Genomic DNA, 24,032 nt, shown 5'->3' on the forward strand with positions numbered 1-24,032 from the left:
TGTCCTCCTCCTCCAGTTCAGCCCCCATGTGGCCATGAGAAGTAGTCTCCACTTCTCCAGTGCCCTGACCAGACAGATTTTGCAGCATGAGTTCCAGGACATGAAGCAGTGGAATGACATTTGAAGGGCCTGAGCAAACGGCAGGTGTCACGCATGAGCTGCCAGTGGCTGACATCAAAGTTACACAGGGGAGTACTCCGGTCCCCTTGCATCATCAAAACATCATTAATGGCTTTTCTCTGTTCATGCAGGCGGTCTAACATATGGAGGCTGGAATTCCAACGGGTGGAAACATCGCATATCAGACTATGTTGGGGTAGGCCGTTCTGATGCTGCAACTCAAGGAGGGTGTGCTTGGCTTTGTAAGAATAGCTGAAGTGTCTTGGCCGTTTTTAGAATGTCTTGCAGATGGGTGGAAGACTTCAGGAACTTGTTGACAACCAGATTGAACAAGTGCTCCATGCAGGGCACATGGACCATCCATCCTTGGTGCAGCGCGGACACCATGTTCCTCCCATTGTCCATCACCATGGTTCCGATTTTTAGTTGTCGCGGAGAAAGCCACACTTTGATTTCATGTTGCATGACGCGGAGCAGTTCCTCCCCTGTGTGACTTTGTTCGCCCAGGCAAATCAGGTGTAGAACTGCGTGACACGGCTGTGCCCTGCACATGTAGTATGATGGAGCAGCACTTGTGGAAGCTGAGGTGGTGGTGGTGAAGGAGGAGGAGACGGACACTGAGGCAGGAGCAGCAGTTTGACAATGTGGAGGAGAAAGCGCCGTAAAGGACATGTACCTTGGAAGAAACTGATAAGCTCAAGAACTGGCCCACCTTCTGTTGTACATAATGGTGAGGGGCTGGCACAGCCTTTTTGGAAAAAAAATTGCAGCTTGGAACTTTCCACCTCGGTTCGGCACAAGCCATTAGTTCTCTGAAGGGTGCAAAGTCCACGACTTGGAAAGGGAGAGACTGCAGTACCAACAACGTCGACAAGAGCAAGGTCAGCTTGTGCACTTTAGGATGGCTGGACGCATAGAGTTGTCTCTTTTCTAATCGCCTTGCTCAACGACTGCTGGCGCCATGCATAGCGAGGAGCAGGAGCATCTGGACCGGGAGATGATGTCAAAGACAAACAGCTCCCTTCGGCAGAGGTGCTGGAGCCTTGACTTGCTGAAAGAGCATGTGTGCCTGCAGGGAGGACCACATCTGACACCCATTTCTCCCAGGCCATTGGATGGTGATGCTGCATGTGTTGGCGCAGGGTCCCTGGCCACGCTTCACTTTCTGCCCGCAGATACGACATATACCCACGCTCGGCTCCTCTGGTGTCTTTACAAAAAACTGTCACACCGCCAAGGTGGTAATTTTACCGCCAACACTCTGCACTGAGGGACTACTACTGCTGGTGCCTCACTTAGCCCCTGTGCCTCTGCCTACTTGGACCTGCGAATCGGGATTTGTACCCCGTTGACATTTGGCTCCCATCCTCACACTGCTGCCACCCTGCTGACTCATGGCCACAGTAGCGACTTGCTGCCTGACGCGCAAGCTGAGGCTCTCTTTGCATGACAATGATGAATTCCCTTCTACACCCAGCTCCCTAGTGCGATCAGCTACATCATCATTAATTTGCATTTCCCCAGTCTCTACTGCTCTCCTCACCAGTGTCATCTTACACAGCATGCTACTGCAGGAAGCAGCGGAAGTCTGCCCCACCTCTTCACTGCCAAGCAGCTGCTGACTGTCCTCAAACACTTCGTCCTCGCTGAATAGTGGCACTGAGCCCAGACCACCTAGTAGCTCTCTGGCTGCGGGAAAGGAACAGGACAGAGGCTGGTTGAGGACAGCTGACGGCCACTGACCTGCTCCTGGGCCATGCCAACTAATTGTTGTATCTGAGGCACCCACGGATTCTCGGCTGGGGTTGTCATATGTTATATTTGAGGAATTATTTGACCTAGTCAACCATTCAACAATCTTTGGGTTGCTGATCAACACACTGCCGCTATATGATAATGGCAATTCTGGCCTCACAGAGTCACCCCTGCTGCGGCGTCCCCTTACTGTGCTGCCACCTCTGCCTGCTCCACCTGAAACCTTTCTGTCTGACATAGTGGTTTATAAACCTCGTGGATTTCACATGTAAATCTGGCTGTAAACTATAGCCCCAAAAAGGTATGGCAATGTGCGTTATACAGATACCCCACAACTGACACTGTAATTTCAGCGAAAATCACTGTATAAACTACGTGGATTTCACATGTAAGTCTAGCTGTAAACTATAGCCCCAAAAAGGTATGGTAATGTGCGCTATACAGATACCCCACAACTGGCACCCAGTGAGAGGGTCACAAACCACTACAGCGGCTGTATGAATGTGAAACAGATTTCTTCCTATTCGATTTTGTCACTAAATAGAACTGTTATTTGGGGTATACAGATCCCCCTTAAAGAACAACCAGGGATTTGTCCACAAATCGCTACTGCAGATGCATGAATGTAAAAAAGATATCTTCCTATGCGATTTTGTCACTAAGTAGAACTGCTATTTGGGGTATAGATCCCACCTAGAATACTCAATTTTAGGTAGGATAAATCCCTCTTATCTCCATGTATCCGAAAATCGTACAACAAAAAATTCTATCTTGTCACACCAAAAACGAACTGCTACATGCATGTATTGGCCATGCAGTGAATGACACAAAACAACAAGGCCAGAATTGTTTGTGGGGGGGGTTAATCCTACCACACTGCACCAGTTAATGTGCAGTAGAATTTTATCATATTTGTGTTGATTTCCCAGCCTTTATCAAAGTGGAAAATATGAATTAAAAAATTTAAAGAAATTACTGTTTTTCCCATGAAACATTGCAAACAACACAATACTTAGACTAAACTTCTATTTACTGAAATTTTTGTTCTTTCACAAGATATGTCAAAAGGTTGTTACTGAGTATTGTTGTGTTTGGTATAACCTAATGTCTTCAAGTAACAACACTAGGATGTTCTTTCAGAGCAAACGATATTCTTGTCAGAATACCTATTTCACAGTACTATAATCTCATGCTGCTTATAGGTCTTAGGTTTATTTCTACTGAAAAGCATTGTAAATCTGCACATAACAAGGTACCGTACATTTGACACATTTTGAATAAATGATGCACAGTCATTTTCAAGACATTTCATTTTAGTGGAAAAAGATAGCTGTTTGTCAAAATCATTAGTTTCATAGAGATGGGTTTGACTTATGTGTGAGGATTTTGCTGACCTCTGTTTGCATATCTCTTTGCCATCTTAACTAGCGGAGTAAAACATATCCATAACAAAACAGACATGACATTCATTCTACTCAAACTGTCATTGATAAAGTAATTGTTTTGATTATTGTTCACATTACAATTAAATTTAATTCAGATCCAGGAAAAATCAGAAAATGTCATGGTAATAGCAGTACTGTCTTCATTTAGTAATTAGGACAATGGAACTTGAGAACCAGTTACTTGAATAACTGCAGGAAATGAAACCTAATTAGGTCATTGAATGGTTTAGGTGTTGAAATTACTAGGCATTCAACTATCTCAAATATGTGAGGATGAGAACAAGTACACCAATTTATCTGTCTGTTTCATTTTTTTTGCCCTCTGTATACTTATTATTTAATCAAATTTTAGAATTCAATGCAAGTGCCATAAATCCTTACATGTATCTCATCATACATAAGGTACTTCCTAAATGGATAGGATTGCATATTACATTTTACAATGCCTTTCTTAAGCTTAGTTTCCAATTAGATTTAAAAACATAATTTAAATGAGTATTATATTAGGTTTAGAAATTTGTCACTACAGAAGAGAGTACATTTGGGTGAAGGGGAGATCTATATAAATATTCAAAAATTTGGTTGAAGCTTTTTTACCACATACATCTGAATATAGACGTGTGGTATGCATGTGTTTTGCAGAGTTTATTTTCTTTAGATAGTGTTTAAGTTACATCTATCATGCAGTGAAAGGGAACAGCCTGCATGAATTGGAAGGACAGACAAGGATAGTTCCCTTCCTGCACCTGAGCCAAATATACAGATGGGTGTGGTGAAAATTAAGTTAGGAAAGTTGGGGAAGGATTAAACCAGTGTTCAGACTTGTAAGGACAGAATGAAACAAAAATAAAACTTATCAGGGCATCATCCTTTAAGGGCAGAGGATGGCAGTTGACACAGTTGAACAGTTGACACAGATGTGACAGCAACATTAAAGGGGTATTCCAGGAATCAGCATAAATCATATACAAGTGGGCACTCAAAATATAAGCTAATGTGTAATTAGTTGTTATTTAAAATTTTGCTCCCCTTAGCAGACAATGCTGGGGACATAGACTGTAATGAAGAATTAAAATGCTACTGGCCCTTTAATCAGTCCGTTAATTTCCTCCGCGCGGTCCGTTGCAGGACAGAAGATGGCTGCTGGTCACATGTCCACATCACATGTCCTGTACCTCCCTGGGCAGGGTCATGTGATCACCACTACGTTTGGCTGTTGTCGGTTGGTTGCAGTGCATCCAGTATGGTCAGTGTTGTGGTGATGGCAGTTACACATCATTACTATGGTAACAGAGCAAGAAAGTCAGTTATATCATCACTGGGAGCAGAGCATAAGAGGTAGGAGGAGTTACTGAGAACTAAAGGATCATGGACTTGTAATTTCCAGTGGCGGCCATCTTGGTGATAACTCCACCTACTTTAGAGAGGCCATAAATTTTGTAAATCATAAAATCAAATTATTTAAGCTCTGTTTTGTGACTAATGACATTGAGTATTGTTGTATTCATTTATTTATATCATCATGGGTTTTTGGGTCAGACGGTCATATTCCCGGAATACCCCTTTAAAATTTCAGGGGAGTACTGTTTGATGCAGTTGCTTGATGGTGGATGTGTGCATAGATTATTTAGCTGCATTTTTAGCATGGTATTTGTAGTATTTGATAGCATAATAATTGTATATACTATAAATTTTTAAATATTTTAGATCTCAGACTTTGCAATCTTAAGCTATTTCGCTGAAAGGTGGTCAAAGTGGTCAAATTTACTAAAGCAGGCATTTCTTACACCAGTTTTAACAAAAACTAAGTTTATTAGAGAGACATGTGCCATTTGGAGACAGTTAAAGTCTGTAGGGGAAGAAATTTAACATATTATTGCGAAAATATTAGTAGGTGCAAGGAGAGTTGAAGATACAGCTATTTTAGTTCATATGAATAGGTGAAGTCAGCAATGTCTAAGATTCACAGAATTAAAATTAACCATACAGCCTGAAACTTACTCTATAATTTACGTCAAGGTCTATAGTATATGTACCATGTAGTGAATGCAAATAGACATTTGCAAGTAAAATATACAATATAACAAATTTCTCTATCTTTTAAAAAAATTGCATTATGTGAAAAATATTAAGAAACAATATCAAGGTGATACTTTGCATCTGTAAAAACTTGTATAAAATAAATAATTGTTTTTCTGACATAATTAAATAAGTGACTTAAAATGACAAACACATATTAACAAATAAAAAAAATTCTGCATAGCTTAATTGTTCAAAATGAAAAACATAAAAAAACCATTTTAATTGAAATAGCAATAGCAATAGAAATATAAAATTTACAAAAATGTAGGCCATATAGAACAATGTATTAAGGTGTCTATTAAGGCATGCCCACCAGTAGGTCTGCAAGGCAGGTAGTGTGAAAAGTAGAGAGGAGAGGCTCACTGCCCAGCTATGGGTCTATTACAATAACTTTTCATATCCTAGTGCAAAAACTGGCTAGGCAATTAGGATGTGAAAAGGCCATGTGGAGACGGGGCATCTGGTTATTCAATGGAGAAAAGATAACTTGCCACTCCTTATTGGTCAAAAATTGAGAATTTATTTAGTCCAGAATAAACAGTATGGCAATCCAACAAAAATATTATTTTGCAACATTTCGGTCTTGTAAAATCAGACCTTCGTCAGGCACGGATTGGAAGGTATAAATAGAAATGGAGATGAGATACGGTGCAGTGCTATGACCGCTGGAGCGCAGGTGGAAAGGAGGAAAAGCGAGTGCTTCCGCTGGAGAAATGAGCGATCATTTCTCCAGCGGGAGCACCCGCTTTTCCTCATAGCACCACATCTCATCTCCATTTCTACTTATACCTTGCAATCCGTGCCTGACGAAGGTCTGATTTTACAAGACCGAAACGTTGCAAAATAATATTTTTGTTCGATTGCTATACTGTTTATTCTGGACTAAATAAATTCTCAATTTTTGACCAATAAGGAGTGCCAAGTTATATTTTCTATATATATGGTGTAGTAACCTACTTGTGCACCCGTAAACTCCGAAACATTGAGTGACGTGTATTTTTTCCAATATAGGTTATTCAATGGAAACATTTTAAAGTTTAGGCTTTCAGAATCTAACCATGAAAAAAACTGAAAAATAAACCTTGAGGTTGAGGCCCCTTTCACACTTGCGTTGCAGATCACGTCAGAGTCGGATAAGGGTGCAATCGGGGTTTGGTCAGTGAACTCTGATGCAAAATGTCAGTCTTTCAATCAGTTTTCAGTCAGAGTTTGTTCAGTGTCTGTTTGTTTTTCATGCGCATTTACAATGAATTTTCAATGCAATTTTAATGCGTCTTTCACCTGCAGATAACGGTCATGAAAAGGACTCAGGACTGAGGTCTATCTTTTCTATGGCAATTGATGTGTGAAAGACACATTGCACTTGCATTGCACTAGCGTGTCTCAGAGTGCAATGCGTTTTTGATGCATCTCCATAGACTTGAATGGTGCGTTTTTCACACACGTGACTTGCAAAAGTAGAGCATGCTGAGATTTAAATGTGCGTTAATAAAATGCAAGTCTGAAAAGGACTGTTGATTACAATGGGTCAGAGTGCAATGCAAGTTCTGCACGTCAAAAGCACGCACAGAACAAGAGCGTGAAAAACGCAAGTGTGAAAGGAGCCCAAGAGTTCGAGTTCATAAGTAGAGCAAGGTGTTCATGATCATAATTTTGAATTTGTATAAAGTCTCTTACCAAATAATTGTAGCTTCTTGACAAGCTCTTCCACATTTAGCTTTGACTCCCTTTCCACGTAGTTTCTTAAGAAAGAGTTTAATAATAATCTCTAGTTATGAGAGAAAATGTGATTAATTTCATTTTTATAGAAAAAATATCAACTCTAAAATGTTTCTATCACTATTTTGAAGTCAAAACGTTTGTAAGTTGATCAACAAATCTTACCACTTTTTATATTAATCTTTTTATACGAATCTCATAATACTTAAAGCTCTTAGCTAAAGAGAATTTTGTTATTTACATAAATCCATGCATGGTTCAAAATTATAAATACACAATATCTTGTACAGTGATACAGTAAGTGGCCTGATAATGCATGAAACATTAACCATCAAAGCATGGATTTTAACTTTTAAGCTAATTAGGTTTCTTTCACAATATTATTGGTACATCTTTTTCCAAACTGAAAACCTGAATCTTAACACAAAGCAATAGAGAAACAATACATTTTACAATATTAGAAAATGTTTCTGTCAAATGAAAACGAAAGAAATACAGGAGGGAAAATCTCCTCAACATAATATTCTAGGAACCTTATTAGTCCTTCAACAGAGTACTTACAAGAATAGTAGGGGAAAAAACTTGTCAAGGTCTGATTAAAAAATAAGATAGGTCATCATTATTTAAGTATTGTAATTATTATTATAATTGTTATATTATTATAAAAAATCATTTAAATATTATTGCCCATGATATAAATTACTGAATTATAATGTAACTAATCATTTAAGGACAACACACAGGTGTCAAACCTACCGTATTGCCCTTCCAAGATCTGGTGATGTCACCAGCCCTCGGGAACCATAACACATGTGCAATAGTCATGGGTAGAGCGCAGCTGGAAGTGTAAATCCTTAGTACAAAAAAAGTCTTCATTTTTGACATATTCTGAGACCAATAACTTGTTGCTTAATTTTTTGTGGGATTTTCATGTTACCATTATGGGGACTGTAGGACCTTATGATCACTTTTTATTAAAACTTTTATTTGTCATAAACTGGCAAAAAAAGTGGCATTTCAGACATTCACCGACGGGAATAACGTTTTTTTAAAAAAAATATTGATAGATTGAGACTACTGGAACGCGACAATAGCTAACATGTTTATGAATTTTTTTATTTCTATTCATATAGGGAAAGTTCTAGGGTGATTTGAAATTTTAGATTTTAGGTCCTCTTCATACACCCATTGGGGTTAAAATTGTTAAAATGCTATATTCCCTGACTAAACAAGATAAGAGCCTGCATCTAAAGGTATGTTTGGTATCAAATGCATTCTACCAACTTTACTTTAATTATTATTTTTCACTTTCAGTGGACAATTTTAGTATAATTAACTTTTTAAATAAATCATACAGTTGAATTATGTAAAACAGTATAAGGAAATTATATGCTTGGTTTATGAATGTGTCAATTTAAAATTTCTGCAAACCTTTGTGACCTTGATTTTCTTGAGCAGTTGGTTGCTGTTTTGAAGAACAGACATAGTGAGCCAAGCTTCTGAATAGTGTTTTAAATTTTCCAAAAGACTGAAGGTATGATTTGCCTAAATGACATAATGAAGCATATAAAAAATTATGCAATTTACAGTACAGTGATGTTTTCAATTTACTTTTTATCCATATTACAGAGATCATTTACATACCACCACTCTGCTATATCAGTTACAATGAAGAGAGCACAGTAAATGTGATGTGATTTGTGAAACACTATATGGTAGAGGAGAGAGAAGAGAGAGGAGAGACAATATATATATTGAAGTTGGAGTTTTCTATGCATTGAATACAGCACCTCCATAACAGATGACTTATATGGCATTCTCTCTGTACAGCTCTAAGAAGACGTCCCCTTCTCAGTGACATATTAAGGACTAGCAACAGTAGCCATCTTACCACTGTTTCTCCTGTTCCTGTAAAGGAACTAAACACTCACTGAAACTTACTCACTCGCCTAACAGCATTAGAAATTATATTAGAGCCGTTTTTGGGGGATCGTGAGCAAAAATTACACACACTGATACAATCTGTGCAGCGCTGCGTAATCTGTTTGCACTATAGACATAAAAGAATTATTATAAATCCTCCTTTTAACACACCAAATAAAAGTTATGTTTTATCTATTTTCCATTTTCTCGGCAACCTGCACGGCAGGAGAATATCAACTTATATTAATAAATTTCTTCCATAGAGCCATAAAATGTAGCATTTTTAATAAACTTCCACGATTTGTGATATATAATATTTAGGACTTAACAAAATAAGTCTGATGCTTATAAAGGCCAAATCCAAGTGGCCCCCTAGAGTTTTCACTGCTGATTTGAAATCAGCTTCAATATGTGATAATGAAACCAGTTTTTTTTTTACAAATATGTGGCTTTAAATTCAAAGGAAACATTTATAACACTTACCTTATGTATCAAATGTCTAATTTCTGGTACATCAGGGGCATACAATATTTTTCCATGCAATAATGGCTTTAAAAAGGCCCATGTAAAAGCACCATTTGGAGACTGCAAAATTTCACAGTACAACTTTAGGCAAAATGATGCTAAGGTAAAACAAAGAGAGAAAAAAAAGTGAGAAAATAGTTACTGTACTGAAATTGAAAAAGGCGAAAAATTTCAAAATTTGCAGTTCTTTGGCAACCTAATAGATGGAATCTAGAGCGAGACTGGATTATCTATGATTAGGGAGAGAACATACAAATTCTTTGCAGATGTTGACCTGGATGGGACTTGAACCCCAGGGATGTAAGGCTGTAGTACTAACCACTGAGCCACTGTGGCTCCCTCACACTTGTGCATGATGCACATCCATATACTATAAATGCTAGTATACTAACTCAGTGAGGGGAATTGAGAATTAAAGGGGCACTGACATTTAATTGAATTCGCATGCCATATAAATACACATTTATTAAAATGGAAGTTATTAACAAAAAAGGAATCTGTGTGAAGATAATCTTCCACAAATGTAGCCATGTTGTTCCTTAGAAAAGAGATTGTTATAAGACCATCTCTGCTGGATTGATTTCACAAAGAAACAAATAGTTTTTGCATATGAAATGTCCGGGAGTTACTGAATTTTTCAGAATAGTCCTGTGGTAATGAGCGCTGAATCCAGGTGGTCGGGAAGGGTTCAATTGCGCATGTGTGGCCACTAGAAGAAGAGTGCGGTGATTGTAACATCCAAGGACAGCTATTTAGTTTCTAAGGGACAACATGGCTGCATTTATGGGAAATTATTTTCACACTGGTAATTTGTTTTTACCATCCAATTGAAGTAATGTGGCAAATTAAATTAATTAAACGTGTATGCCCAGCAGAGAATACCCTTTAAGCATGCTTCTCGTGGCAGTTTTTTGGTCTTAGAAGGTTCTGTATGTCAGATTTGTGATTGAAGCTTTCCTATATGAAAAATGAACAGATTTCCCTGGAATGCATTATGTTGTCAATTTAGCAAGTGGTGAAGTGGTGTAAATCCACCCTAGGAAATGGGAAATTAAGTAGTTTGAAAGACATGTTCACCACTGCTAGACTTTCTAAGGTTAGGATTTTCAGATTTCTAGCCTTGTGGCAATAGTATAAAGAGATCAGGGTTATCTAGTAAACTCATTAAAGCAAAAGAGGATCCTGTAAATGTAAACAACTTTTCAGCAAAATCCACTGTTTCTTAGCTCAAATGTCAATTTTGTCTAAGGGAAAAATATTGAATGCGAGTTTAGCGCTGAGCAGTGTAAAACATTGCCTGGTCACATAAATTATAGGTGAACGATGCTAAAAGCGAAGGTCAGAATGTCAGTTATCAAAAGTTATCAAAAATTATCAAAAGTTCAGTTATCAAAAGTTCTCAATTCAGTTTGAGGGTCTGATGGCCAAAGGAGGTTCAATACACTATTACATGGGTGTTTTATTACATCAGCTACTTGGTATGCACTAGAGATAAAAATTAGAGAACAATGTATAATCGTTATTAGAGGAAAAATTATTTTTAGAAGGCTTATGACATCACCAATCAGTAGAAAGTGCACTGGCATTTGCTTTGAATGATCATCACTAATCTCTCACACTGCTCTGATGTTTTTTTGGTCAATTCTTCTTCAGGTCTCTTTACAGTTCTGTGACTATTGTGGGTTTCTTGGCCATAGCTTTGTCTTTCTATAGAAAATTTTTTATAAGTTTTCTATTGGTTTTAGATCAAGATTCTGGGCTGGCCATTTCATTGTTTTCTGTTTCCAGAAACTGCTTTACCAGTTTTTCTGTGTGACAGGGGGCATTGCCCTGCATGAAAATTGTTGGTTGATTGAGTAATGAAAGCAAGAAGGGAACCTTGTGTTGTTGAAGAAGGTTCTGGTACAAACTTGCATTCACACAGCATGAAGATGTACAAGAGGTCCAACTTCTGCTAAGGAAAACATTACCCAAACCATGACACTTCCTCCACCACCTTTCATTGACTTCTTTAAACACTTTGGGTTTAGTCTTTCTGTAAATTGTTGACGAACATAATGTTTCCCATCATACCCAAATAATTAAACTTGCTTTTATCACTAAAATGAACTGTGGATCACTTCTCCTCTATGCACACAACATGCTCTTCAAAAAAAAAAGTGAGTCTAGCCTTTTGATTCCTTCTGCTATTGGTGTTTGGTCACTGCAAAGTGGGCTTTTAGTCCAAATGCACTAAAGTGTTGAGACACAGTGGGGCAGATTTACTTACCCGGTCCATTTGCGATCCAACGGCACTTTCTCTGCGGTGGATTCAGGTCTTCCGGCGATTCACTAAGGCAGTTCCTCCGACGTCCACCAGGTGTTGCTGCTGTGCTGAAGTCCGCTGAGGCCCACCAGAGTGCACGATCCTATACTTGGTGAAGGTAAGCGCGTGTCCCGCGACACTTTTTTTTTTTAAAATGCGGCGGTTTTTCCGAATGCGTCGGGTTTTCGTTTGGTAACGCCCCCCGATTTCCGTTGTGTGGATGCCGGTGCCGATGCGCCACAATCCGATCGCGTGGCCCAAAATCCCGGGGCAATACAAGGAAAATCGGCGCAAAACGGAAAAATTTGAGTAACCCGCCGGTAAAATGCGATTCGGGCCCTTAGTAAATGACCCCCAGTGTGACCAGACAGATCCTTACCCTGTTAAGCACTAAGGCAAGCAATTGCAGCTGCAGTGCTCTCTGAATTATCCTGTCCTCTCTTGCATTTGTCTTTCTATGGCAACCAGCTTTCTTGGGTCGACTTCAAAGACTGCAAGGAGTTTGTGATTTTGTAAATATGCAATCTTTTAGAAATAAACTTGGAAAGACCAACTATTATTGGTATTGCCTATAGTGTCACACCTTTGGTCTTCATCTGGACAAACTGCTACCGGAGAGTTTCAGTCAGTTCGAAATGGCATGCCATTTTTGCATCGTGTATTGTTCTCTAATTTTTACCTCAGACAATAGGCAGTACAGAAAAATATATCTTTTAAGGATGACCTATCACTTTATCTACATGGTGTAGTGGTCACCAATAACTGTATGTCCTAATATTAGGCATTTTGACTATAGACTAAGGATCTGACCAAAAAACTTTGATGCCACCTTCAGTCTACTCAATTCCAAGAGTTGCATAGAAACAGAACTCTTAACGGCTGAACAACACATGCCGTATAATGGTATCATTGAGGAGGAATGGAGGCTGCATATACACTCACCGGCCACTTTATTAGGTACACCTGTCCAACTGCTCGTTAACACTTAATTTCTAATCAGCCAATCACAAGGCGGCAACTCAGTGCATTTAGGCATGTAGACATGGTCAAGACAATCTCCTGCAGTTCAAACCAAGCATCAGTATGGGGAAGAAAGGTGATTTGAGTGCCTTTAAACGTGGCATGGTTGTTGGTGCCAGAAGGGCTGGTCTGAGTATTTCAGAAACTGCTGATCTACTGGGATTTTCACGCACAACCATCTCTAGGGTTTACAGAGAATGGTCCGAAAAAGAAAAAACATCCAGTGAGCGGCAGTTCTGTGGGCGGAAATGCCTTGTTGATGCCAGAGGTCAGAGGAGAATGGGCAGACTGGTTCGAGCTGATAGAAAGGCAACAGTGACTCAAATCGCCACCCGTTACAACCAAGGTAGGCAGAAGAGCATCTCTGAACGCACAGTACGTCGAACTTTGAGGCAGATGGGCTACAGCAGCAGAATACCACACCGGGTGCCACTCCTTTCAGCTAAGAACAGGAAACTGAGGCTACAATTTGCACCAGCTCATCGAAATTGGACAGTAGAAGATTGGAAAAACGCTGCTTGGTCTGATGAGTCTCGATTTCTGCTGCGACATTCGGATGGTAGGGTCAGAATTTGGCGTCAACAACATGAAAGCATGGATCCATCCTGCCTTGTAGCAACGGTTCAGGCTGGTGGTGGTGTCATGGTGTGGGGAATATTTTCTTGCCACTCTTTGGGCCCCTTGGTACCAATTGAGCATCGTTGCAATGCCACAGCCTACCTGAGTATTGTTGCTGACCATGTCCATCCCTTTATGACCACAATGTACCCAACATCTGATGGCTACTTTCAGCAGGATAATGCGCCATGTCATAAAGCTGGAATCATCTCAGACTGGTTTCTTGAACATGACAATGAGGTCACTGGACTCAAATGGCCTCCACAGTCACCAGATCTCAATCCAATAGAGCATCTTTGGGATGTGGTGGAACGAGAGGTTCGCATCATGGATGTGCAGCCGACAAATCAGCGACAACTGTGTGATGCCATCATGTCAATATGGACCAAAATCTCTGAGGAATGCTTCCAGCACCTTGTTGAATCTATGCCACGAAGAATTGAGGCAGTTCTGAAGGCAAAAGGGGGTCCAACCCGTTACTAGCATGGTGTACCTAATAAAGTGGCCAGTGAGTGTACAGCCCTGGGATTGATTGTTGGTATTGCCTGTTAAAAAGCTGTGGTCAAATGTAATCGCGTTTTTTTAATTGATGGAAGTGCAGGTAGGCTACCATCTTGGATTTAATTGAGCTAGCCCCTCCACCATGATATCACCCCCCTTTGCTATGACAGCCAGGACTCTTTTTTCCAGATTTCTAGTACATTGCAAGAAATATTGAAAGCTTAACACCAGGAATACCCTCAGAAAGATCTGTAGACAGAAAAATAAAACAGGCGGGGAGTGAAATATAAAAATGTTCAGGTTAAATCATAACCTGGACATAATAGTAGGAAAAAGTCCATTCGTTGCAGATGGAAAACCTTTTAGACAAAGAAGTTTTCCTCATAACAATAGACCTAGACTGTAGACCTGCAGAAAGACCTGTAGAAGACCTGTAGAAAAGATCACCAAACAGACATCAGTATTTTTAATTGAGTTTTATCTCTTTTTAGCAGCAAAAAAGGAATTAAAGATTTCTTACTTGAGTTCTCAGGTATGCCATACTTCTTCATATCCTCAACAGCTATCTCTTTCAAATTCTTGAAAGATTTGTTGTTGCTGTAAAATGCTGGCTTTTCATTGCAGAAAGTGGATGCCAATAATTGAATGAAATGCAAAACAGATTGCTCACTCTGACCACCACCAAGGACCTTAAAAGAAACAAAATATAGAGCTAGTCCATAACATTTTAAAATTCTAAAAGTATGTCTGCTCTTTACATTATGAAAATTATGGTAGTCCTTAAGTATAAATCCAATTTCAAAATAATTTCTACCAAATTGTCATATTTGAAAATAAACATAATGATGGCCAAATTGTGTTGCTCTCCCTTTTATTTCCAGTCTTATTGCATTTTTATGTTCTGGAGCCACTTGTTAGAAATCCACCTTAGCAGCAGTGAAGTGCGCTGCAGCTACCCTCTTCTTGTCTTTGCCCTGAGCTGAGTCAATAATAGGCTTTTCTCACTTCCCATGATACTTTGTGTTCTCTAATAAAGTTCCTACAGGTAAATCCACTGGGCTCTTCGTAGTGGGGTACATTTACTAAGAATGTAGGTAACTGCACTAAAAGTGCTCTGCCCTTGTATAATGATCGGTGCGCAAGATTCATTAAGAACTTGCACCAGAAAATCATGAATCTGTCACTTCGCTACACTGGCCTGACAGAGTTCACCAACTTTTTTGCGATGCACCTTTAACATAGGGCGAGCGACAGACTTTGCATTTTAAATCTGGTGCATTCTCTGACTGAGCATCGGAACGCCCCCTTATTTGTGTCGCATAGTGGCTAGTGCAGCTGCGCCACAAAACGCTTGAGTGTGACACATTTGTTGTGCAGACACTTCTTAAATACCTGTGCAAGCAGTTGAGCTGGCAAGAACATGCAAAGTCCTAAATAAGACAGACGCAAAGCTCTTAGTAAAGGTGCCCCAGTGTATATATACATAACTATTTCCTGGTTGGTCTGGCAGATTTCATCATCATATGGAGGAACATTGAGCATGAAATAAGTAGTAGTAAAACAGAAATAGAAAGTAGTAGAAAGTTAAATAGTTACATTAAGTTTTGCCGGTGCTCTGAGAGCACTGGGGGTCAACAGCTTACCATGATTACCATTATTGGAAATTATCTTTACTCGAGTACATTTTTGTTAATAAATGCAAATGAAGAAAGGTATCATATAAATGTATAATAAGAGTTAAAGAAGAATCTGGGAAAACTCTGTGTTTACAGTTGAGCTACCATGTTGTAAAAGGATCTTCAAAACAGATAATAAGTTTTGGCTTTGGAATTATGTCTTCTTCAGGTTCGATAACCTGCAGGTAATGAACCAGTGCAGTTGAGCCTGAATAGTAGTCCTTTATTACTAATGACAATAATATTGCCGTCATGCTTTCTCAGGTAATATATCTAATAAGTTCAGCCAGCAGCTCCACCTGTTGATATGTTCTTGCTGCCTCATTTATTCTGCCTCATGTTTCTGTTCAGACTAACCTTTTCCTATTTAGGCATCCTTATTTTCCCCATCATACTCTTCTCTAGCTAGGCCCCTCTTCTCACCAGCAGTAGAGATGAGCGAACATACTAGTCCGAGCTTGATGCTCGTTCGAGCATTAGCGTACTCGAAACTGCTCGTTGCTCGGACGAATACTTCGCCCGCTCGAGAAAATGGCATCTCCCGCCGTTTTGCTTTTTGGCGGCAAGAAACAGAGCCAATCACAAGCCAGGAGACTCTGCACTCCACCCAGCATGACGTGGTACCCTTACACGTCGATAGCAGTGGTTGGCTGGCCAGATCAGGTGACCCTGGAATAGACTAGCCCCTGCCCGCGCTGCTCGGATCATTCTGTGTCTGGATGCCGCTAGGGAGAGAGCTGCTGCTGGTCAGGGAAAGCGTTAGGCTGTTCTATTAGAATAGTGTTAGGCAGGAGTGATTCTACAAGAACCCAACAGCCCTTCTTAGGGCTACAATAACGTTATACATTTTTTTTTTTATTTGCTTGTGGCTGGGCTTGCTGGCACTAGTAGTGCAGCTAGTACCATATTGTGAGGAATTTGCAGGGGGACTTGCTACCGTTGTGTTTAGCTCTTAGTGACACACATATCCACCTCAAACACCAAAGTGGGACAATTTATTAGGGGTTTGATTAGAATTAGGCAGAGTCTGCTGATTTTTTTTTTTTTTTACCTTTATTTCATTTTATAGCTCAAACTCATCTTGCAAAGCAGTGTGCTTTCAGTGTAGGCTACAAAATAGCCACAGGAGCACCCCAACGGCTTACTTAGGCCTACAATAGCGTTATATTTTCCTTTTTTTTGTTTGCTTGTGGCTGGGCTTGCTGGCATTAGTAGTGCAGCTAGTACCATATTGTGAGGAATTTGCTGGGAGACCTGCGACCGTTGTGTTTAGCTCTTAGTGATTTTCAAAAAAAGGCCTGAAAAACGGCCTCACTAAGACCCATTAGTCATATATGTGGGGGTAATTATATTCCCCATAAAACTTATAACCTTTATTTGTTTATTTTAAAAAAGTTTTTTTGTTTTAGTGATGACAATTATAAAGAAAGAAAACCATTAAAAATCTACAAACAGGGACTCAGATCGGACAATAAATTCATAGGGATGTGTTTTCATTTGCGGCTCAGGTGTGGTATGTTTTGTGAGCATGGGACCATGGTATTGTTGCTATATAGAGTATAGTGCGAAGTTCTGTTCCCACCACTATGTGGATCTTTGGCAGAAAACCTTCTACCCCTTTTCCAAATGATGCACTAGTTAATCATAATTGCCAGACGTACTGGTCAGATAAATGTGGCTTGTATCACTGTTGCAAGTTAACTAGTGCGTCAATGTATCTATGGATCGCACTCAACTAGTGCTCTTTCTATCTCACTATATTCTCCAGAGACATCTATCGGTCCAATTCACACTTTCATACTTTGGGTATTTGGATTCCCATGCCACTCACACAACCACAATCACACATTTATTGCCATTATTTCTAACACTACTAGTCGATTGGTAGTTTAGAGTCCTCCTGCTGCTAGAACACTAGAGCCCCCCCGACATGTTTTGCCACTGCGTGGCGTCCTCAGGGGTGCCGGGGCTAAGTGTACATGCCAGCTGTTCCCTACCGTCACATATAGACTCTGTTTGTGACGTCATTCGTGACGCTCGATACTGATTGGTCATAACAGACCCACCCATCTCACTCTATTTGTCATATTGACTGTCCGTCAATTAGAGGCTGTCCCTGCGAAAAACATTGTTCCTCCCCGAAGCCACTACGGTTGTGCCATTATCCCACGCATGCGCACGAACTTGGATGTAGGTATCAATTTGAGTTCCATTTGCGCATGCGCCTGGACTTAGAGTATTTAGGCTGGCATGTGCGCCGATACATGACTGTTTGCGCCTGCGCTCAGACTTGGAATTAAGACTGATGTTTGCGCCGGTATGTATTTTTTACGCGCATGCGCCCGAACTTAAGATTTTTGTGCTAATCTATGGTTATTTCGCGCATGCGCCCGGGCTTTGAATACTCGACCGGCGTGGGCGTCAATGATGTTTTCTCAGCGCATGCGCCCGGACTTAGGGTACCAGGACCAAAGTTTCATGTCCTTGTCGCTCATATATCTATGTTCTTACTCTCTCCTCTATGACCGGATAGTCCGGGCGTGTCATAACATCAGGAGGTAAGTTATGGTTGTGCTAGGGATTATCATATGGACATTATCGCCAATGTGAGAGGTGAGATTGTATGTAGTACATATAGAATATGTGGCAGTCATTTTACTGTTTTAATGAGGTTAGTCCCCTATGCTGGCATTTGAGGATCACGTATGATTGATAGTGTCATCATTTAATTGATTTATCATTACAACGATAACCTAGTATTGATAAATATATATAATTAGGATAGCCTTTTCAGCCTCAAGGTTGTTTATTCAGTTCATTATTGTATTTATCACAAGAATGCTGCATATGTGAAACCTTCATTCAAACCTTGTGGGCTAAGGCTTTCCAACCTATCAATCCATCGGGCTTCTAACTGCAACAATTTCTTATCAGCATTTCCTTTTCGAGGGCCTAATTTAATTTGGTCAATAGCCCAGAATTTTAAGTGGTCCATCTTGCCCCCATGGCACAGTTTGACGTGTCTTGCCAGGGATGTATCCTTATTTGTGCGGACAGAGCTTAGATGGGAAGATATACGTCTCCTAAGTTCTTGGATAGTTTTTCCAACATATATCTTAGGACACGCGCATTGGGCTACGTATATCACATATGTGCTCTTACAATTCAGAAACTTCCGGATGTCAAAGACCCTCCCGTTTGCTTCGAACTGTTTTGTCCTCGGCATATATCTGCAGAAGTTACAATCCCCACATGGGAATGATCCCATGATAGGTGTAGACAACCAGGTCTTTTTACCGGGTTCTCCCGCCTGAAAATGACTATGTACCAGTCTATCCTTTATATTCCTACCTCCTCTGAATGTTATTGAAGGACTGTCTCCTATTACTTCAGTTAAATCCGTATCCGCCTGAAGGAGAGGCCAAAATCTTGTTTTGAAGCCATCGGACAAAGGGGGCAATATTGTCCTCCAAGACAATGAACAATATATTTCTATGGTAAAACGCCTTTTGGAGGATAAGGATACCTATATAGAACTCCCGAGTGACCCTACTGAACACTATTTAGTGGAACTTAAAGGGATTTTGGATGATGCCCTAAAGAATGATCTCCTATCGAAGGATGAGCACAAATATATACTTAACAAGAAACCCACTTTGTCCACTTTTTACGCCCTCCCGAAAGTGCATAAAAAGATCATACCGATCCCCGGCAGACCTATTGTCTCAGGGACAGACAATTTGACACAGGGCATAAGTGAATACGTGGACTCTATTCTGAGACTTTTTGTCATCTCCCTGCCTTCATACATCAGGGATACAAAGGACCTCATTACCAAATTACAGAACATCACTGTCCCGTTGGGGACCCACCTTGCCAGCCTGGATGTCGAGGGACTGTACTCAAATATTGATCACAAGTTAGGTCTTCTTGCGGTGAAAAGCTTCCTCGACACAAAAGGTACACAATTTAAAGAACACAATTCTTTTACGCTCACGTTACTTGAGTTTCTTTTGAAACACAATTATTTTTTGTTTGGCGGTGCCTTCTATCATCAGATAAGGGGCACCGCCATGGGCACAGTCTGTGCACCCACATACGCTAATCTTTTTCTTGGGTGGTGGGAAGCAACACAAGTTTTCAGTGACACACTTACCTATTTTACCGATCACATCCTTTTCTGGGGTAGGTATATAGATGATGTCCTCATCCTCTGGCATGGGGGTGAGGACATCTTCGATCACTTTGTCAAAACCCTTAATCATAACACAATAGGCATGAAATTCACCCCTGAAATCCACTCCACTACTATTAATTTTTTGGACCTCACCCTACACATCAATTCACAGGGAGAAGTAGGATCAACGGTTTACCAAAAAACTACCTCTACAAACAGTCTACTCAATTGGGATAGCTGGCACACAAAATCATTAAGACAGGGCATCCCGATAGGTCAATACCACAGAGCTAGAAGAAACTGCTCCGACGCAAACAGCTTTGAAGAGGAATGTATGACACTTTTCAACAGATTTAAAGAAAAAGGATACCCCAAAAGGGTCCTAAAACGTGCCTACAAACGACTGATAAGAGAAACTCTTATAAATAGTGGTATCAACAAGAAGGAAGAGAAGAAAATAATACGGTGCATTGGTACCTACGATGCATATGCTGAGGATGTTAAGAGCATCCTCAAAAGATTTTGGCCTCTCCTTCAGGCGGATACGGATTTAACTGAAGTAATAGGAGACAGTCCTTCAATAACATTCAGACGAGGTAGGAATATAAAGGATAGACTGGTACATAGTCATTTTCAGGCGGGAGAACCCGGTAAAAAGACCTGGTTGTCTACACCTATCATGGGATCATTCCCATGTGGGGATTGTAACTTCTGCAGATATATGCCGAGGACAAAACAGTTCGAAGCAAACGGGAGGGTCTTTGACATCCGGAAGTTTCTGAATTGTAAGAGCACATATGTGATATACGTAGCCCAATGCGCGTGTCCTAAGATATATGTTGGAAAAACTATCCAAGAACTTAGGAGACGTATATCTTCCCATCTAAGCTCTGTCCGCACAAATAAGGATACATCCCTGGCAAGACACGTCAAACTGTGCCATGGGGGCAAGATGGACCACTTAAAATTCTGGGCTATTGACCAAATTAAATTAGGCCCTCGAAAAGGAAATGCTGATAAGAAATTGTTGCAGTTAGAAGCCCGATGGATTGATAGGTTGGAAAGCCTTAGCCCACAAGGTTTGAATGAAGGTTTCACATATGCAGCATTCTTGTGATAAATACAATAATGAACTGAATAAACAACCTTGAGGCTGAAAAGGCTATCCTAATTATATATATTTATCAATACTAGGTTATCGTTGTAATGATAAATCAATTAAATGATGACACTATCAATCATACGTGATCCTCAAATGCCAGCATAGGGGACTAACCTCATTAAAACAGTAAAATGACTGCCACATATTCTATACGTACTACATACAATCTCACCTCTCACATTGGCGATAATGTCCATATGATAATCCCTAGCACGACCATAACTTACCTCCTGATGTTATGACACGCCCGGACTATCCGGTCATAGAGGAGAGAGTAAGAACATAGATATATGAGCGACAAGGACATGAAACTTTGGTCCTGGTACCCTAAGTCCAGGCGCATTCGCTGAGAAAACATCATTGACGCGCACGCCGGTCTAGTATTCAAAGCCCAGGCGCATGCGCGAAATAACCATAGATTAGCACAAAAATCTTAAGTTCGGGCGCATAAAAAATACATACCGGCGCGAACATCAGTCTTAATTCTAAGTCTGAGCGCAGGCGCAAACAGTCATGTATCGGCGCACATGCCAGCCTAAATACTCTAAGTCCAGGCGCATGCGCAAATGGAACTCAAATTGATACCTACATCCAAGTTCGTGCGCATGCGTGGGATAATGGCACAACCGTAGTGGCTTCGGGGAGGAACAAAGTTTTTCGCAGGGACAGCCTCTAATTGACGGACAGTCAATATGACAAATAGAGTGAGATGGGTGGGTCTGTTATTACCAATCAGTATCGAGCGTCAAGAATGACGTCACAAACAGAGTCTATATGTGACGGTAGGGAACAGCTGGCATGCACACTCAGCCCCGGCACCCCTGAGGACGCCACGCAGTGGCAAAACATGTCGGGGGGGCTCTAGTGTTCTAGCAGCAGGAGGACTCTAAACTACCAATCGACTAGTAGTGTTAGAAATAATGGCAATAAATGTGTGATTGTGGTTGTGTGAGTGGCATGGGAATCCAAATACCCAAAGTATGAAAGTGTGAATTGGACCGATAGATGTCTCTGGAGAATATAGTGAGATAGAAAGAGCACTAGTTGAGTGCGATCCATAGATACATTGACGCACTAGTTAACTTGCAACAGTGATACAAGCCACATTTATCTGACCAGTACGTCTGGCAATTATGATTAACTAGTGCATCATTTGGAAAAGGGGTAGAAGGTTTTCTGCCAAAGATCCACATAGTGGTGGGAACAGAACTTCGCACTATACTCTATATAGCAACAATACCATGGTCCCATGCTCACAAAACATACCACACCTGAGCCGCAAATGAAAACACATCCCTATGAATTTATTGTCCGATCTGAGTCCCTGTTTGTAGATTTTTAATGGTTTTCTTTCTTTATAATTGTCATCACTAAAACAAAAAAACTTTAAAATAAACAAATAAAGGTTATAAGTTTTATGGGGAATATAATTACCCCCACATATATGACTAATGGGTCTTAGTGAGGCCGTTTTTCAGGCCTTTTTTTGAAAATTATAAATTTTGATGTGGAACCAGTCTAACTTTCATCCACGATCTACCTTTTGGTATTTTAGCTCTTAGTGACACGCATATCCACCTCAAACACCGAAGTGGGACAATTTATTAGGGGTTTGATTAGAATTAGGCAGAGTCTGCTGATTTTTTTTTTTCCTTTATTTCATTAAAGTCATCAGGCACAGCACAAAATCCAGTTGTGAGCTGTCAGTGTAGGTTAGAAACTAGCCATAGCAATAGGATAGCATCGTTTTGTTAAAAAAAAAAAAATAATAAAAAAAAATAAACACACAAAAAAAAAAAAAATTAAAAGTTTACACTTTAATTTGGAAAATGTTTAACCCGAGGGCTAGGGGTAGAGGACGAGGGCGTCCAACTACTGCAGGGGTCAGAGGCCGTTGTCCTGGGCGGGGTGAGACACCACCTGCTGATGAGGGAGCAGGGGAACGCCGCAGAGCTACACTCCCTAGGTTCATCATGTCTCAAGTTACTGGGACTCGTGGTAGAGCACTGTTGAGGCCAGAACAGTGCAAAGAGGTGATGTCGTGGATTGCGGACAATGCTTCTAGCCATTTGTCCACCAGTCAGTCTTCCACGCAGTCCACCCATGTCACCGAAATCAGCACTCCTCCAGCTCCTCCACCTCAGCCTCCTTCCCCCCAGTCTGCCCCGTCCCAGCAAAATGTGGCATTTGAACCGGCATACTCTGAGGAACTGTTTTCTGGACCCTTCCCACAGTCACAAACCACTTGTCCGGTTGCTGGTGAGCAATTTTCCGATGCCCAGGTTTTCCACCAGTCGCAGTCTGTGGGTGATGATGACATTATTGACGTAGTGGAAGAAGTGTGTAAAGAGGTGTCGGACGATGAGGAGACACGGTTGTCAGACAGTGGTGAAGTTGTTGTCAGGGCAGGAAGTCCGAGGGGGGAGCAGACTGAGGGATCGGAGGATGATGAGGCGACAGACCCAAGCTGGGTTGATAGGCCGGGTGAACACAGTGCTTCTGAGACGGAGGCGAGTCCTATAGCAGAACAGGTTGGAAGAGGCAGTGGTGGGGCCAGGCGGAGAGGCAGGGCCAGAGCTGGTACATCAGCGCCAAATGTTGCCCGTAGTCAAGCTCCCGTGGCGAGGGCTAGATTTTCAGAAGTCTGGAGGTTCTTTAAAGAAACACCGGATGACCGACGGACTGTGGTGTGCAACCTTTGCCAAACCAGGATCAGCAGGGGTTCCACCACTACTAGCTTAACTACCACCAGTATGCGCAGGCATGTGAATGCTAAACACCCCACTCAATGGCACCAAGCCCGTTCACCTCCGGCCGGGCACACCACTGCTCCTTCCCCTGTGTCATCTGCTAGTCAGCCCCCTGCCCAGGACCACGGCCCAAACACCTCCCGTGCGAAAACCCCATCTTCGCCTCCACGATCCTCCACAGCATCCACCAGCGTTCAGCTCTCCATACCCCAGACGCTGGAGCGCAAAAGGAAGTATAGCGCAACCCACCCACA

General features: G+C 41.0%; 1 protein-coding gene across 4 annotated transcripts in view; it reads right to left on the reverse strand.

The window, feature by feature from the left end:
• Window positions 1-24,032, reverse strand: part of ABCA13 (ATP binding cassette subfamily A member 13) — a 590,340-nt gene that overhangs the window by 325,622 nt on the left and 240,686 nt on the right. For all 4 annotated transcript variants that reach the window (XM_072153102.1, XM_072153100.1, XM_072153098.1 and 1 more), the window contains 4 exons: window positions 14,534-14,702; window positions 9,528-9,667; window positions 8,553-8,666; window positions 7,080-7,170 (listed from right to left, as the gene is read on the reverse strand). In XM_072153102.1, coding sequence (XP_072009203.1) covers window positions 7,080-7,170; window positions 8,553-8,666; window positions 9,528-9,667; window positions 14,534-14,702 — 514 coding nt within the window. The remainder of the gene's footprint in view (window positions 1-7,079; window positions 7,171-8,552; window positions 8,667-9,527; window positions 9,668-14,533; window positions 14,703-24,032) is intronic.

The sequence above is a fragment of the Engystomops pustulosus genome, chromosome 5, assembly GCF_040894005.1.
Source record: "Engystomops pustulosus chromosome 5, aEngPut4.maternal, whole genome shotgun sequence".
In the NCBI taxonomy this organism is placed as follows: Eukaryota; Metazoa; Chordata; class Amphibia; order Anura; family Leptodactylidae; genus Engystomops; species Engystomops pustulosus.